The following is an 18,138-nucleotide window of genomic DNA, read 5'->3' as shown; positions in this document are numbered from 1 at the left end:
AACTATCAGTGTTGCCAAGTCACGGATGTCACAGAGCGAGCATTAGCATCACAGCATGTTCTTGTGATGTGATTTTCTATCTCACTGTGTCCATGTCTAATGTTCCTTTGGATCCTTGTGGCCCAGACACAAACTGTGTTTCATTTGAGCAATCAGAGGATATCAAGGTTCTGCTGGTAGTCCTCATTTTCTTCTCCGCGCCACATTGAACACACATGTGCAAGGTAATGTTTTTTGATGAGAATGCTTTTAATGAAAAACAGCTTGGACTTCTTAGAGTAAGAAAGTTAAGGCAATTAGTAAAATTAATTGTAGAGCTTACCATATTAGTTTGAAAACAGTTGTAATTGCAATAATTCCTGATCTTCATAAAAAGGAAATACTGCACTTCCTGACTAATAAATTGTTTAATTTACTGTCACAAATTATATAAGCAGTATCTTGCCTGTTTCACATAACAAAACATAGAAGGAATTCCAGGAATGACATCAAGTCCACATTTGTTGTGCATATGCAAACACTGTGCTTGAAAAATGATGCAGAAAGTTAAATGGCACAGCAGATGACAGGTTTGTAGTTCGAGTTACACTGTACATGATGTGTCCATGCTGAATACATGCCCTGATTTGTTGGGTTTTCTATATTATCCTATACAATTGCATTCTTGTGTTGTGCAAGTTTTTAAATCTTACAGTACTTACAGTACGTTTTTTGTCGTAAACTGGTGCTAAACTGGACAATAAGTAAGTAAACTAAAGTGTAATACTGTACAAAATAGTGTTAACTATCTGCATTTATTATGACAGAGCGTTGTGGCTCTTTACATTAATATACTAAACAGTTGAGAGCTGCTAAAATAAGCTGTAATGTGAACTGATTTAGTATCTCTGCAAAGTATACTGCTAAATGTTCCTGTTTCAATGGTCCATAAATTAAATCATTCTTCCACTCTAATAATGTCATGCTGTGTCCAATGATGCCAAAAGCCCATCCAAAACCAAACATGTGGCTCGATAATCTCATTCAGACCCAGTAGGTCCTCCAGTTTTGTGTTCTCAGTGCTGGCCTCATTTCTCTGACAACAACAAAAAAAATCTAAGTGCTTTATGCGTCTTACTATCATCCACCCAGAAACCATGAAATACCGTGTGTTTGAAATCTAAGGCAGGAAGAGATGGGTCAGTTATTCCCATTACGCTATTTTATACCGGACATTAAAACAGTATGTGTCCACATGGAGTAGTGCATTCAAGACACAATCACTAGTTTGGAACATAGTGAAATCTTCTCAGATACACTGCAGTTCTTCACCATCTGGCTTTTTGCATAGAACCTGCTGCTTTAGAGATGAAGGACAGTCAAAGCAGACACACGGTCTACTTTAAATACAAATAGGCTTACTGCATTAAGTTAATGGGTCTCATTGTCTTGAGTCAGGTTTTCCTGGCTTGACTCAAAAACAAATCATTTAAACCACACTGACTGCCTGATGAAACGCTTACCCCACACAGCATGCATCTTTGACCTCTTGCCTCTAGGGGTCAGCAGAGCAACACACTACACAACCCTTTGGTCCTGAGAGGTTATTATACAGTAGCACGGAGAAGCTTTAGATGTGGGCGTCTGGTGTGTCATGAGGTGAGAGCATGCAAAACAGTGAGTACGTAAAACAGTGAGGGGCAAAAACACAACTGCAATAAAAGTGCACATAGTTCACAGATGGTATAATGTGGAATGGTATTCATTTTAATAATGATCATTGGGTAACTTTGTACCAAGGATGTATCTGTGTGGGGTGTCTGTGGCAGGCTGCCTTCATTATCATTATGTCATCTGGCTGTTCACACATTCACACATACAGTACAGGTATTTGGCAAAAGGAATAAAATCATCTAAGCACCTTTACTACTTTACTACTAAGTTTGATTCTACCAGGTGTGTCCTTGAGCAAGACACTTCACACAAGCTCCCGAGCGCCCTGTGTGCCTACCCACTGCTCCCCCAGTAAGGGGACAGGTCAAATACAGAAAGCAATTTCCCCGAGGGGATAAATAAAGTAGTATGTGTTGTCTTACAGTATCTTACTATTAGGCATTGGTAATGGCAGTTTCTCATTAGGAATATCATTGTCGTGAGCTTAAGGCAGGGTCTGAAGTTTCAAAGTGGTTATACAGTAAAACACAGTTATTTGACATGACAACCATTATGTTTTAATACCTCTTATAAGAACCAAGTGTTGTAGCAGTTGATGGGGTTGTAGCACCATCTGCTGGACTAATGAGATGTACATACAGTTTGTAATGGTTAAAATCAACTTCTTCCATCCAGCTAAAAAGCAATAGCAACGTGTCACAACTGAAAAAATTAGATGCAATGAATTTTGAGACCCTATTAGTCTTGCTCTCTTAGTATGTCACTAAACTGTTGGTATTAATGTCTTTAAAAGAACAAGACACTAGTTACTGTATTACAGTAAGTGTAAGTAAAGGAACAGTACTGTGAGATAAAAGCATGGTAGTTATTGCGTGCAAGTGTTTTGCAGGCAATTTAAACTGCCCTGTCCAATATTTCAAACACATATGCATCATGTATGCATTAGGTTATCATGAAGTTGGATAGTGTCGCTTTGAGAGAAATGCTTTTGCAAATATTAGCTGGGTTGTTTTAAAAGTTCTATAATTGGCTTCAGATGTCCATAGTTATTATGAGCTGGTGTGCTGACTTCAGCATACAGACTTAAGCGCTAGTGTGCTTAAGTACATCCTCACAAAGCCGCCAGCATGGCTGCAGGCGTTTGTTCTGTTATTTCCAAACTGATGTAAACATCAGCAGACTCGAGCATAGGTGCAAACTACGGCTAAAGCAACACTATAAACTTGTATAACCAACCAGTGTTGACATATATTTAGCCTACTATCACGTGTAATGTGAGTGAGATGTCTTGTCAATGTGTAACTGAATGCACAGACAGCCTGATATTCTTGTGTCTGGTGATAACATAGGAGACGTTCACATGAAACGGGGTGAGAGGCCAACATTCCTTATGACAGAAGTGCTGCACAGGCCATGACTGATAAAGAGCTTATCCTCTGCTCTTTCCTACACCCAGTCCCATGATCTTGACGCACAGAGTAGAAATAACAAACCTCAAGATCCCTTCTGCTGCATGTGGATTTAGTAAGCAAATACTTGTTCATGTGTTACTTCAAAAGCAGAATTTTTATAGGTTGCACCCACAACAGACTCAGGAAAAAAGTTTAGTTTGGCACTGACGCTACAGCTCTTTATTCTCTGTTTAATGTGAAACAGCTACTGAGCATTACATGCAAACTTATCTTCTCACTGCTCTGACAGCATGTGCTGTCCATTACGCTAACCGCCTGGTTCACTCGCATGAAGTGTCTACTAGGTTGTTTACTGATTTTTAAATAAATTAGTTTAGAAACAGCCGATAGATTCAAAAATCTGATGCAAGTCAGGATTCACTTAGCATGGGTTCTTTTTTTGCCCTTAAACCTGGTACAAATGCGTTTTTATGACTGATTGTGAAGCTCAAACTTTTTTTTAGTTCATTCATCTTCAGCTCATTTATTTTTATGTCCATTAATAGGGTCCATTATTACTATAAGTGGTGATTATTTACTCAGTGGGAAAAATTGGACATACTGTACAGTATGAGCTCCACGCTAACACACTTCAAACTGGTAGGATCGAAGAGAACAAACATAGTGGAAAAAAAACACAAAACAAACCAAAAGGCATGGGAACACAGAGTAAACTGAGATGCACCATTGGACAGTATTTTGGTTGACAGGAGGGTGGCAACAGTACATGTACGTGGATTCCTGCCAGGCACCTTATTACAAAAAGACAGGTTGTGGCCCTGTTTCTGGCCTGGAGCTTGAAACGCAGTTGGTTTATCCTGTTCTGCCACACAGGGTGATTGTAAATAAAAAGAATGCCTAACGAGTGAATGGCTTGATAGATAATCTGACATTGTAACAGGCAGGGGAATTTCCCAGACATGATTTATGTATCTGAATCTACTACAGTTTATTCTTCTTTCAAGCCAGTACTAGATACTACAGTACAGTAATCAGATAGATCAGCTGATATACTGTAATAAAGACATATGGTGAAGCTAAACATTGAACATAAAAGAGTATCTGGCATTGCTCTGCTTTTGATGGAGCAGTTTTGCTCTTATGGTTATATTCTGAAGCCTTTTCTTGGTAGACAAATGAAACAGCTACCGGCTGTTTAGCTTTTCGTGAGTATTTTCTATTGTTGTTGTCCTGCTTTTCAGTTTTTGTCTGTGGAATTGCTCATGGCAGGGTAGAAAAAGCGCATCGTTGCGTTCTCCCCTTGCTAAAGGTCAACAACTACTGTCGATTCCCACACTCCAGTGCCACACAAATACATTTATCCTCATGGATTCCTTAGCAATTTCCCCTATTCCTAATCCAACATTGCAGCTAACAGGCACACAGGGTAAAGCTTGGTATGCGCACACATTTATAATTAATATCATTTTGTCTAATAAGAGTTTCTCCTACAAAGGGATCCCTGCCATTGTGTACCCCTTACTGTATATATTATAGGATGATTTAAATGGTGTTCTTCGTAATTATTTTCTTGATTGTTATATCCAAAATGTTTCCTCCTCCTGGACAGAACTAAATTTCCCTCTGATTCCTTCAGCTTGCGTCTACTTTGTTGCAGCAGAGGCCCTGCGAATTAGGAAGTTACCATGTTCGTGCTCTCACTCATCATATTCTAATTATAAGAGTAGATGTGGCAAACATAGGAACGCGCATGCCTAAAGGTGTGAAACTTGGCTCCATTGTGCACACATACACACACACGCACGCTCACACTCCAGTACTCGAACCACTTGAGTTCGAATGTTCAGACAGTCTTACATCTGCTTGAGCAACCCCACATGTAGCGGGGTGTTGGGCCGCCACGTGGCACAGCGCCGCACAGCATGGCTCTACATAGATGAAGACAACATCTCCACCCACACGCCTCCTGACTGACACTGACAAGGCACTAAGAGTGAAAAGAGCTCCATAAAAGATTTACCAGCCGAGGTGGTCGGCTTAGAAGCTGTGATTTTGTATTCAGAGTAGAGATTTAGTATTCTATTGCTCAGCAGTGATCAGTCTCACAGAGGCTTTCACTGAGCCTCCGTCACACCCTGGTTCCTGCAGATTGCCTTTCAATGGAGTTTGATGGCTGACAGGATACGACACTTGCCTCCAACTAAACACCAGCCAATTACAAATTCCAACTTGACTAAAAGGTCGGAAAAGATCACAGAGGTTAATACAGTACCGAGTCACGTGGAGGCATGCGGTGGAGGTTTGTGAGACGAAGCCTGACCAGAACTCTAACTCACTTTTGAATGAGATGCTGGCATAAAAGAGCATCTTTACTAAAGCTTTTATTTTGTAGTACCCAAGTTCTGAATCTGAGATGATGTAACTTTAGCTGACAGAAACCAGATCTGATTTTACTTCTATTGAAATCAAACATTTTAATAAACAGTTTGCACTACACTGAAGCAAATCTCTATATGATCATGGCTCATGTCAGTAATTCCTAAGCTGCCCACGCAACAGGAGAATCACTCCTGTGGGAGCCTGACTGCCTCCCCTACAATAGTAGCTGCGTGTCACCTCTTGAATGAAATATGGCCATAAAACTATAAACAAAGTCAACCTAAGGTAGGATTTAAGAACAACTTTCACGAACTTGCGACCACTTGCCAAATTCCTGCGGCACTCCAGCAGTTTAAATCCTGCACCGTGCCTCCATAACGTGAGGGCGAGTCGTGTTGCTTTAGCAGTCAGGCCTGCCAAGAAAGGAGACATCTCATCTTGCTCTGTCACCAATAATATAATTAGATTAGGCTGCCTTGCAACTGTAGCCCTTTAGCTGCCCTGCGCAGTAATTCGTTTTGGCCACTTACTCTGATTTATCGGCGCTCGAGACTACTTTCAGTTTAAAGCGACTTAACTCACCAATAATCAGGAAGAACCGAATCGGGAAAGGTCTTTTCACAGAAATTACTACATGGAATGTAATATAAGGTATATTTATCATAAAATAAGATAGGGGTTTAATTCTTGTTGTGTTATTTTGTTTTTGTGTATATGCTATTTGCGCGTCGTTTTCCGCCTAAGCTGAGCGCGCGCAGGAGCCACCTGAGGAATTTGCGGCACGGGCCAAGGTGGGACGGTTCTGCCTCGTGAGCACGCGGCGTGCGCACGCGCCTCTCCATATTATTGACCCCGCAATTAATTCTGGAGCACCACGAGACAAGACATGCATTACGACACGCGCGGCGAAGACGAGCTCCGGGCACGCACGCACGCCGATAGCCATCAAACGATAACAGACACGTGCCGCCATATTTAGCTGGTGTGGATGCAAAATTAATTCCGAGCTTAGGCTTGCGTCGCGCACGGGAAGTTGGTGTAAGTTGTGGAGAGGCAGCCTGTTTTGATTTGCACGCTGCGGTCGCACGCTGTAAAATGAGGTTGGGAAGCATCATTCTATTTGCCGCGCTCTGCTCTTTCACCGCTTATTATATTTATGAGCCCATTCCCGAGGAGATAGAGGAGAGATGGAAACTCATGCTGACCAACTCTTTCTTCAGAAGTCTCAGCCACCTGGTAAGAGAAATAATATTCTTGCATTATATTTACAGCCAGTGATAATTAAGTGAAGACTGGGCTTGTTCTTATAACAGTTAGTGTATTTCTAATACTCCAGTTGTGTTCTTAGAGTATGTAGTGCTACAGTAGGTTAAAGGTTTATTATATTTTGCTGATGAGGATATACGTAGTGGTTACACCAGATTATGTCAGAAGCTAATCCCTGTGTTATATAGTCCTGCTCACCTGCTCTAATAATAGACGTTATTAAGGAAACTGCTCCGTTTATGGCTTCCGATACCTGTAATTCACTGTGGCCCATTGCATTGTAGTTTATATGACACTTGTTTGCTTTACAGCACAAGTAGTTTGCATAAAATACACACAAATGTACAGTAACTATGTCATGTCACACTTTTGGAAAACCTTTGGAGTTATTTAAAACAATATATGTTGATGATGCATTTGTTTTGTTAAACCGCATTTAACATGTTACATCCTATATAGAGCACTTTGTACAATGATAGTAGCTGTTTATTTAGGTTTTTAGCTATTTGTACTGAAGCGTGATGAGATTTTCTAACGCAGAGACAGGGAAATAAACGGCTGTAGTTTTGAGTCTCAGGGTGTGTCCATCACAGACCCTGCAGTGTAATTATTATAGAGTCTGTTGGGTTAACCATTAGCCTATTTAATCTTATGAATTTTTCTTTAGGGATCAATATAATTTATCTTAGCTAATCATATCTTATTGTCTTGCACACAATTCCTTTCTTACTATTCATGTCTGCCCCATCCTTATCTAAATAGGCTAAAACAACCAAAGCAGTCAAAGTAAACAAAACAAACTGTACAAAGTAGAAATATTGTTGTGGGTTAGTGTTAAAATAGGCTGCTATCCGATGGGAACTCTGGATTCAGGAATGTTTATCAACTTAGTGGTTTAACTATTATATGACAAATGAGAAAACGCTGGTGCAGCTCCAATTCATTCTTTTTATGAGGAATAGTTTGAACTGGTTTGTGTGACAAGACAAGGGACAAAGAGAGAATAATGCAAGATATTTAAGCAGGGAACATGGCTACTAAAGTAGAATGTACATTATTATACAAATCAAGAAACAAAAGCAAGAGGACATCAAATTTAGTCCAAACTATTGGTAGGTGAAACTCTGACACGAGGTCATGTCAACTCTAATGTGTTCAAAAGAGGGATTAGCGCAGGTGACTGGCTTTCTGTATGGACTGATGCTCCGCCTATCCAGGAAGCAGTCAGTTGAGATGTGACATAGTGCAGGGGGAGGGGATTTACTACGACTTATCATAGAATATTATTAAATAGTAACAATATTATGTTATTTCTCTATGAGATCCTGTCTGTTTCCTTTTTCAGGCAGACTTCTGTGAATCACTGGGGCTGAAAGACTACATGGGGGTAATGTACTTCATTACTCTGGTTGAAAAAGTAGCACCTCTGTCTGACCACCATGTGCGGGTAACGGAGGAGAAGTTTGATGGAGTAGACGTGGTGCTGTACCAGCCCAGGCTGCAGCGTGATGACTCTGAGCCCAGGAGGGCTGTCATATACCTGCACGGTGGAGGATGGTGTCTGGGGAGTTCCCGTGAGTCGAGCACTTTGCTTGAAGTACAACATCTCTGGGGGTTCGCACATGTTACAGTAATGCTACAGTACTATAACACTTCAGTACTTCATTGATTACCGTACAGCATGTGCAAACATAAATAATGAAACAACTATCAAAAGCTTGGTCCAGCATGTGTTGATGCAGGGGAGACCTCAGAGGGTGGTACTGTGGCTGTAACTGCTAATCTAAAACCTCAAGGCATGACAGGCAGTTTGACACTTCTCATGCTGTTGTTTCAGTCTGTTTAAACATTACAACACCATTAACCTTGGCAGGAACCTTTGCTAGACTTGCCAGGTTCACACCTATTACGACAGTTAACATGTACCTTCACGTTAAGTGAAATAAATAGATGTCCGTTGGAGTAGAATTTTCTCTACTGATTTGTTTTTTCTATCTATGCAGGGATGAGTCCATACGATCTCCTGGCCAGAAATATTGTCTCCCAGCTTGATGCAGTGGTGCTTTCTGTTGAGTACGTATTTATTAAACTCTGTTGCTCCTACATGTTTCGTTGTATTATGGACTTATGTACTATTTAGTTCCTGTCCATCCTGGTTAATCACTGGCTAGATGGAAGTGAGGGTGCAGCAGAGTGAAGCTAACAGGTTTTCATTTGGATCTCACCAGGCCTTTTCTCTGTCACAGACATGCACGCTGTTGTTTTTTGGCACGTCCGGCCTTAATTCTGTCTTAGTACTGTAACTGTCTATTGCCCAAATGTTTTAATTTCTGGTTTTGCCATCGTAAATATTGTTTTAATATATTGAAGTAAAATAAGTGAAATACTGATATTAAATTAAGAATCATGTAAAAAGTAACTGTTTAAAAAAGAAAGACAGACAAATGGGAACTTAGGGAAAAATGTTACTGCACAGCGATGCTTGTCAAGGCAGGAAGGTTGAGGAGTTATTTGGCAAAGATTGTGATCAACAATATTGTAGATGGACCTCATGAGGGACAGACATGTGACGAAAGGGTCAGGGAGTCCAGTATTAAAACAGGGAATGTGGTGCAGGCTGGGGAGAATTACTAGCGACGTACTGTTAGATTTGAGTACTGTTAGAGTTTTTTGTGTGTATATATTTATACAATTTATAAACATAAACATAGTAGTACTAAAGTAAAGAAAATGTATACAGTACACTTTCCTACATCCAGTCCTCCACTAGAGGCCCAAAATATTGTCTGTGCACATCAGAATTACATTCTTAAGGTCTGTTTCAGATATCGACTGGCCCCTGCTCACCATTTCCCCGTTCCATATGAAGATGTATATCGTGTGGTCAAACACTTCCTCCAGAAGAAGGTACTGACCCAATACTCTGTAGACCCAGGGCGCATTGCTGTTTCTGGGGACAGTGCTGGGGGGAACCTGGCAGCTGCAGTCAGCCAGCAGGTAATCAATTCACTTTTTTCTATTATTACTAGTTTTCTGGTTCACAAATTAAAACAGAGACCCAGAGAATAATACATAGCTTAGCAAATTTAGCTTGCTCTGAAAGTGGTTTTGAATTGTGGGTGACTTCTCTGCTAACGTACAGTATAACAAGCTCATTATACTGTAGTTTCATACACTGTACAAAGACTTGGAATAATAAGGCTTTTTGCTTGTATGCAAGTATAGTATATTAACTGAAGTGAAATCAGTTTAAGTGAAATACAGTATTTGGTGAATATATAAAATGCATGACAGTGATACTGTATGTTGTGCAATGAATTCACACATGTTGTTGGGGTAAGACAGTTCAGCACCAGGGGGCTATAAATTCAGTCAAGTTTTTCAGTAGCCTGCATGACTTCGGACCACATGTCCAAGCCTGCTTATCATATGGGCCGTGCAGCCTTGCTCCTGGCAGGGAATCTTTATGCCTTTATGCCTATCTTTATGTGGTGAGGATAAACTCTTACAGTACTGCTCCGGGATCTCAGCTACACTACAATGAAAATTTAAACAAGGAACAAGGTTAACCTTTTGTCTCATTTCCCCATATAAGAAGTTTGATTATGCTTTTCAAGGACAGACTTCAGGGAACGGAATGTTTCAGTTACATTTTGTACAAGGCTGCAGCAGATGTTTGTTGACATTTGTCCTTGTTGATCACACTCATGCAATACATTGGTCTCCAGGAAGGTGTGCCAGTCATCCACAGGAACACTCACAGTGTTCAATCAGAATGTTTTCTGACATTTTGTATAGAGTTGTATTTGCATCTCTAGTTGTCCCACGGCATCAATCGTTTTTTTTCTGTTTTGTACTGTCTGTTTTGTATATGAAATCTTTGTAATTTGATGCATGCCAATATTCCTGTTCCTTTTTACAGTTGATTAAAGAGCCTGAACAGCAGATTCAGTTGAAGGCCCAAGCACTCCTTTACCCTGTGCTCCAAGCTCTGGACCTCAACACTCCGTCCTATCAGCAGAATCAGGACATGCCAATTCTTCCTCGGACCCTCATGGTACGTTTCTGGAGTGAGTACTTCACCAGTGACAAGGCCCTTTTCAGAGCCATGATGGCCAACACCCACAACAACCACGAGTCCTCCAGTCTGCTGAAGTTTGTAAACTGGAGCACCTTTCTGCCAGAATCATTTCATAGAAAGTACAACTACAGCGCCCCTACTGTGGCACAGGGGGTTGGAGGGGAGACATTTGGGGTGGATGGACCGTCTCAGTCCTTTGCTGACCCACGGGCATCACCCCTACTGGTTCCTGATGCAGCTTTGCGCTCTCTGCCCAAGGCGTACATTGTTACATGCGAGTACGATGTTCTTCGAGATGATGGGATCATGTATGTCACACGGCTCCGCGCTGCTGGCGTTGAGGTGACGCATGAACACTATCGTACAGGATTTCATGGAGCGATGATGTTCACCATGTGGCCAACTGACTTTCTGATAGCACGTCGGATGACAGACAACTATATCAAATGGCTCATGGAAAACTTGTGAAAACTGCTGAGCATCCCTATCCATTCCACGCAATCCGTCAGTGTTTCTCTAGATACAAATTTGTCATGTTTGGTTTTCAAAAACTTGGTTTGTTTTTTCCTGCTCATGCTATTTTTTTGTACATATATACAGTAGATTAAATTTACATCTTGTGTTTGTCCACATTCCGCAGACGTTACATACAAGTAGACAACAGGATTTTAAAAAGAACAGTGCAGTGGTTCTTAACTTGTGACAACCTCCCCCAAGTACATTACTGTAATAGTTTTGAATAGATATGATGGTAATATAACATTTGTGTGTTGTAAATGACTAATAGTAGTAATATGTCTATCTGGTTATGTGTATATTGTATATCAATATAAAACAATGACATTCAATGAATTCAGTGAGCTAAAGCTTAAAGAATGGTTTTCACATCAAAACAACAGGTAATAGTCTCTGCATATTTTTCACACCATGGATCCACACTGTGATTTAGCTCAGCTGATTATGTTATAGCAATATGGCAGTGAGGGTTTTGTTTTGTAGCACGAGAAAAAAACACTTATTTTACGTTTGGTTAAAATGAGTTTGTATTTTATTAATTGCTTTAATGATTATACAAAATGATAAATGTGTCTTTACACAGTATATGTTAACATCAAGATTTGAAATTAGACCCCTATATGTGAAGAATACAAGCATAGGCTGCTATTAGAGGAAACTCTACATCAAGACCAAAATGTGGTTTTACAGTATAATGTAATTTGCAACACTGTGTAGACAAGAACTACAGTAGAATGTACAGTATGTGTCTCTTCTTTCTTACTGAACATCATTTATTGTTCCTGAACATCTGTTCTGAATGCATTCAGTGGGAGTTTTTTTCGTTTGTTTTTTTTTTCATTTTTTTCTTAAATGTACTTTTATTTGTTATTGTTTGTTGAATGTATAAAGTAGTTTTTAATTTTGCAACAACTGCTTATTCCCCATTGGAGAGTTTAATTTTGATGTTATCTGGCAATAAACTCACTTTACCTTTCACTGCTAGTTATTCATAATTTGTGGTCTATTACTGTTAGTGAGTCAAGCATTTTAGAATACTAGAAAAAATAATTAGGTGATATTTTATTGTGAAAACAGCTACTTGTGTTTTGCTTCTCCTGGGAACATATGGCAATGAAGGAAAAACATTACATTATATTACATATTACAATATTGTGCTTGAGTATAGGAGAGACTCACAAAGGAGCAGTTCAACATTTACACAGTTTGGTACAGCCCGATTTTAAAGTTAAAGATTAAGCCATCTACTGTATCACCATTTAAATAGTTGTCCTAAACATTAGTCCAGGTACCATAGCTCAGCTTCCACATACAGTAATCTCACCTTAATGACATGCAGTATAAAAAATTTACTTATTGTAACACATGGATGTGAGTAATCATACATCCACTGCTCATGCAAATATTTTATGTGCAATAAGTTTTTAATATACAACGACGTCAACGACAAGACGAGCCATAGTCTCTGTACTGTATGTTCATATGCGTAATCTATTTTAGTCTCTACTTATGATTATAACCCAAACCGTTTTTTCCAACCTTGCATGGAAACGAAGGGCTGTGTAAACGTGTTGTTGCCACAGTGACCCAAGTTATTCAAAATGCAATATTGAATTATCTTTCCAAAGTTTTATAAGATTAAAAAAGGCATATTATGTGTAATATAGAGCTTCAAGGCTTTTTTGTCCTCATATTTACCTTCAAGCTGTTCTTACTCATTCACTCTGTCTCAATACCTTCTGACTTTTATTATGAAATGTGATATAAAAACACCTTACAGTATATTGCCCAATGTTTTATCCCAGCTTCTTTTCTTTGCTTGTTCCGGGACAAATGCCAAAGTAAATGAAATGATGGATCAAGCATAGTGTGATTAGTAATGACTGAAAGAAAGCACCTGATCCTGTCTATTATTGTAAGTGTGTTTAATGAGGATTCAGGGCTTTAGGACTCACAGGTCACTCACAGTCCAGTATGAATTTTTTTGAGACTTCCAGAAGATTTCGACTAGAAAATAATCAATTTGATCCATACTCCAACAACAACATTTTAGAGTGAATCATTGCTTTAGCATTTGAAATGATTTTTAAAAGTACAACCTGAGTAATTCATTAATAATAACGAAGAAAGAAAATTTCTAAAACCTCTTTTAGTTTTCTTGAAATATTTGTGGTTGAAATGTTAAGAGTCTGAAGAAGGAAGTGACAGTATGTCGCAACTACGGTAGTTGGGTTGTGCATACAGTATATTTAAAAGACAATTTCTTAGTTTAAAGTTTCTGTCCTGAAATTAAAATCCTAATTCTACTCATTAACTGAACAAAAAACTGCTGAGGAATGAAAAGCAGCAATGATTCACTGAAATATAAAACATAGATACAAAATCAGTAGGCAACTCCGCGTTCACATGAATTCACAAATAGTTTATTTACAGTAAAAAGGCAAAATATAAAAGAAGTATCTATATCTAACTATGCCTTTGTCATCTCCAATTTATTCCTTACTGTAGATTCTAACTAAATTGTTCATGAAAAACTCCTCAATTTTGCAAACTTCCAAAATTGTTTACAATTCACAGGTGCTCTAGCAACCTAAGAGCTGTACTGTATATACTGTATTCTGATAAGCACATTGATGCCATGTAGGTAATAGGTATAGGTGATATTACACAATACAGGCACTAACAGCAGCTGGACATTCAAAATCGTAAACACCAGTGAAATAATAATAATGAAAACAACGATAAAATCGCGTTTCAAGTTTTTTCATTTAGGTTGGTTCTTATTGCTAGACGGTTCTACGCATCAGTTTTCTAATTTTAGTGAGTAAGAGCTCTCTGAACTTGTCGCCCATGAAGAAGTAGAAAACAGGGTTGATGACGCTTTGAAAGAAGGCTATCGGTCTGGTTAGGATGTAGACAACCTCTAAATATGTCTTTGTACACAATTCTGTATTTGGTGCCCACAATTGCCTAAATGCTATTCTGATGTTTCTCATCACATGGTAGGGAGTATATAGAATGAGGAACATAGCTGTAGTTGCGGCAACAATCCTGAGAGGTCGTTTGTATGTTGTTTGGTGTTGTAAAGCCTTTTCCTGGGTGTGGAGCAGATGAGCAATTTGGTAGGAGAAGCCACAAAGTGCCAACAAAGGGACAATGTATCCAGTCAAGGTTAGACCAAGGCTGTAACCTAGTAAATTCATATCTCCATTTAGGCTGGCAAAATCCTTGCAAAGACTCCAGTTTCTGCTCTGCAGGTCCTGAACCATGAGCACTACCATGGGAGCAACTTCCACATTGACTGCTATCCAGCTCAGTCCAGTCAATATCAGAGCTGTTCGCACCCTCAGCAGGTAGTGGTTCCGTGATGGATACTTTACAAGCAGGAAGCGGTCCATGCTAACCCAAACCATGAAGAGTATGGACGAATACAGGTTGACATGCAGGACATAGCGGTTGAAAACACAAGCAAAAGGCTGGGTTTCTGTTTGATTATTGGCATAAAGATACGAGAGGCGTGGCAGCGTGCAGAGGAAAACTAGGTTGGAGACTGCTAGGTTGAAGAGGTAAATGTTGCAGCTTTGCCACTCTGACAAGCAAAATATATAAGCCAGTAGAGCCAATAGGTTACCAGGGACACCAATGCAAGATTCTATAGCATACGCTGAAGAAAGATAGTACCTCTCCAGGTGGCCATGCAGTGTTGTACAATTAAACACCTAGACACAAATTTGGGGGGGGTTACAACATCACAAGACAAAGTAAGTGCAGGGATTAAGTTTTAAGTGTCCCTTATTATGCTTTTTAGTCTTAAAGTACAATATATTGGACCCAAATGTGTTTTTCAAAGACAGTAGCTGGTATGTTGCATGCTGTAGTACAATCACATCTACTTTATCCCAATTCAGACTATGATATCATACGCTAATCTCCAGTACGTCAACAAGGTGAACACTTCTGAACAGAGCACTTCCAACATACAGTGTTAAAGTAAAACCTACCATAATTCAGCTGTTAGAGGGTGCGAGTGTGAGCTAATGCAGCCACAATCTTCATCATACTCCTGGAAGCAGTTACTAATTAGTGGGAGAAGCATATTTGTCTACAGTATAAAGCATTTACAAACTAAAATTAGCACAAATTAAAAATTGAAGTTGTATAAAAAATAAGAAAATTATTCACTATTTCCAAATTTAATTTAACTGTAATTTATACTTACAGTTCCCTGAGCTGAAGAATTTGACTGGCATTTAACAAAAAAGAAAAAGAAAGTATTGATTGTTGTAGACAAAATAAAAGTTGATTCTCTCTGCAGTGTAGCCCAGCAGTTGATACTGAGTCCGAGCACTACGTTCATAGTTTATATACTCTGCTTTTTTCCATACTTAGAAGTATGACTCATACATTTCCCTATTGTACCACTTCTTCCTTCTTTATTACTGTATATTTAGCATGTGTGTTATTTAACAAACATTCTATTGAAGCGTTTTCCTGTTTGGAAAGTGTGGTGAAGACATTTGTGCGCACAAATATTTCATAAAAGTTGATCATGTTTTGTACAGTAGCTCAGTAATATATAGAGCCTATCATGCATGCATGATATACAGTACATGTTCTGCATGTTAATGCAGAACAATCATATATAACATAAAAAAATCCAAATTATTTACAGTAGTGAAATTAGATATAGCGACTTTAACGTTGCTTTGCTATACTTATTTTTGCACAGTATTAATCGGAAGTTTTAAATAGGAAGACAGCTTACTGCAGAATTAGACTGGCGTGAAGCAATGAATAAAAATACCAAGTCATTAACTAGAAGAAAAGGGGAAGTTTCTGTGTGAAACCACAGACTGGCCATAATAACAACCAATTTAACTGCTTCATAGAAATACACAGTTGGTGTATAGGCAATAACTGCATCATGTGAAAAGAGACTTTTGTTTCCTCTGTTCCATGAAGTGGCCTTTATAGGCTCTATTCACTGTACTCACCATACAAAAGAAGCTAGAGCATCTTCAATTGAATCAGCAACTAAAGCTTATGCTTTCACCTTGACCACGCCCCCTGTGACATCACTTCCTCATTTCGAGGCCTTCTAGTCTAGTCCACTTCCACTATTTTCCACATATTTTACTAGCATAGTTACTTTGTTACTGCTTAAACTGTATTTTTGATTTCATAGTGTTTATGTTCATTTGCACCAGTGTGACTGGTGAGAATTGTAATTTTGTAACACTGGCATTACAGACAGAACTGAAAACCTGTTGATTTGTCTACTGTACCAAACTCAGGCTTCAACTCAATCACCCAATTCTTTACCAGGTTCGAGTTTAACGTGTCCTGCTACTGGAGTGAAGCCGCTTGTGAATTCATGCAAAGTGATATAGCTACTCTCACAGGTGCGTGACTACACTGAGGTGCAGGTGTTTGTAGGGTGGCATCTGGTGGTTGGTTGGAAAATGTTTAGTAAGGAATTATTAATCTCACACATTTATTTCTCCATACCACGTGGTTCTTTTTCAACCAAGCTGATCTCCTGACCTGCTTTTAAATAGTATTTATTCTGAAGTTGTCATAGACAGATAGAGCTTTATTAAATTCTTGCCTTTACAGTGAGTGGCTGCTTTACTATTAGCAGAACCTGTTCTGTTAACATGACAGTTGCACAATTACTTTCTGAACCAATGTCATGAGGTTCCGCCCTCAGCAATGTGCAACTGTGCGTAGTGCAAAGTGGAGCCTTTATGACTGTTTACCCGCATCAGACCTATTTCACACTTTTATTTCATGCTCAGATTAATGAGGTGCAACCGCCGCGCATCAGCTGTAATGTCTGCCATGAGCAAACGTCCTTGCTTGGGATTCAGTCAGCCTAACGTGAACAATGACTCCATTTTTCCACATGCAGAAAGCGGTGTTGTCTTTTGAATGATCAGCCTGCGGTGTCAAGTGCCTTTCCTGTGGTTCCACAGCAAACTCTGATGTTGATGCTGATTATGATAAAGAGTCCACGGTTGTGGCAACATGGCTTACAATGTTGCTGAGACATCTGAAAGCACATGACCTGCTGCTGAGAGACATGTGAGGAGTCAAAGTCAGATTTTGCCCTGCAGAGAAAGTAATCTAGGTATAATGGAACGGTCATGTCCTTAAGAAACCCTGAGCCGCTGTGGTTTATTTGGTTATATTACTACAGGATCAAGAGTAATCTTACAGCATTCCTCTGCATTAGTAATGTTAGGATTTGCTCTAGTGGAGGCCTGCACTGGGGGCAATCTCTATTTTTAACATTGACATGGGAGAGCTTGTCAGTGTAAAGATTAGCGTTAACATTGTTTTGTCTATTTAGTCATTCAAAAGTGCATGAACGTCTGTGACATTTCAAATACTCTTGTTTCAAATTACTGAAATGTCTCAGTTCGGCCGCAGTGCTCTGCTGTTTACAGCAGGTCTCCTATCACTTGACAGCAGCATTGAACCTGTGGTTCACACAACTTAACTGAGAAGTCATGTAAGATTTGGTTGATCTCAAGATACAGTATGTTGTAACATGGCTTTTTGCTCAAGTAATTGCTAGTATTGGTTTTGGTTTCATGTTGAGTTGCCAATATGTTGTTTGTTGCTCTATGTGTGCTTTTCAATGAGTTGTCTCACCTTGTTTATATATGTATACATTGCAAAATCCCACTAAATTATATCTTAAAGTACAGTAAATTATAGTACAGTTGCCATCATACATTATATAATGAGGGTGCCCTCTGGTGACAGAGCTTTTACAGAGGCAGCTGTGATCACTGTGTTTGTGTGCCCTCATGGGGTGGAGCTTGC

At 39.3% G+C, this 18,138-nt stretch overlaps 2 protein-coding genes across 3 annotated transcripts; one reads left to right on the top strand and one right to left on the bottom strand.

The window, feature by feature from the left end:
- Positions 1-5,874: 5,874 nt before the first annotated feature.
- aadac (arylacetamide deacetylase) lies at positions 5,875-12,285 on the top strand. The gene is made up of 5 exons (XM_029172144.3): positions 5,875-6,680; positions 8,056-8,284; positions 8,714-8,783; positions 9,536-9,707; positions 10,633-12,285. The coding sequence occupies exons 1-5, from the start codon at positions 6,540-6,542 to the stop codon at positions 11,257-11,259; spliced, it is 1,239 nt and encodes a 412-aa protein (XP_029027977.1). The 5' UTR covers positions 5,875-6,539; the 3' UTR covers positions 11,260-12,285.
- Positions 12,286-13,505: 1,220 nt separating this feature from the next.
- Positions 13,506-15,760, bottom strand: LOC114868168 (succinate receptor 1-like). Of its 2 annotated transcripts, XM_029171596.2 has the most exons (3): positions 15,527-15,760; positions 15,309-15,370; positions 13,507-15,026 (listed from the first exon to the last, which is right to left on the bottom strand). In XM_029171596.2, exons 2-3 carry the CDS (start codon positions 15,309-15,311, stop codon positions 14,094-14,096), a joined length of 936 nt encoding a protein of 311 aa, XP_029027429.1. In that variant the 5' UTR covers positions 15,312-15,370; positions 15,527-15,760; the 3' UTR covers positions 13,507-14,093. The 2 variants fall into 2 exon arrangements, with proteins under 2 accessions (XP_029027430.1, XP_029027429.1); XM_029171597.2 differs by having other exon boundaries at positions 13,506-15,026; positions 15,309-15,760.
- Positions 15,761-18,138: the final 2,378 nt, after the last annotated feature.

The sequence above is a fragment of the Betta splendens genome, chromosome 13 (genome assembly GCF_900634795.4).
Source record: "Betta splendens chromosome 13, fBetSpl5.4, whole genome shotgun sequence".
NCBI lineage: Eukaryota > Metazoa > Chordata > Actinopteri > Anabantiformes > Osphronemidae > Betta > Betta splendens.
Note: the sequence above shows the minus strand (reverse complement) of the source record. Positions and strands in the feature narration are given on the sequence as shown.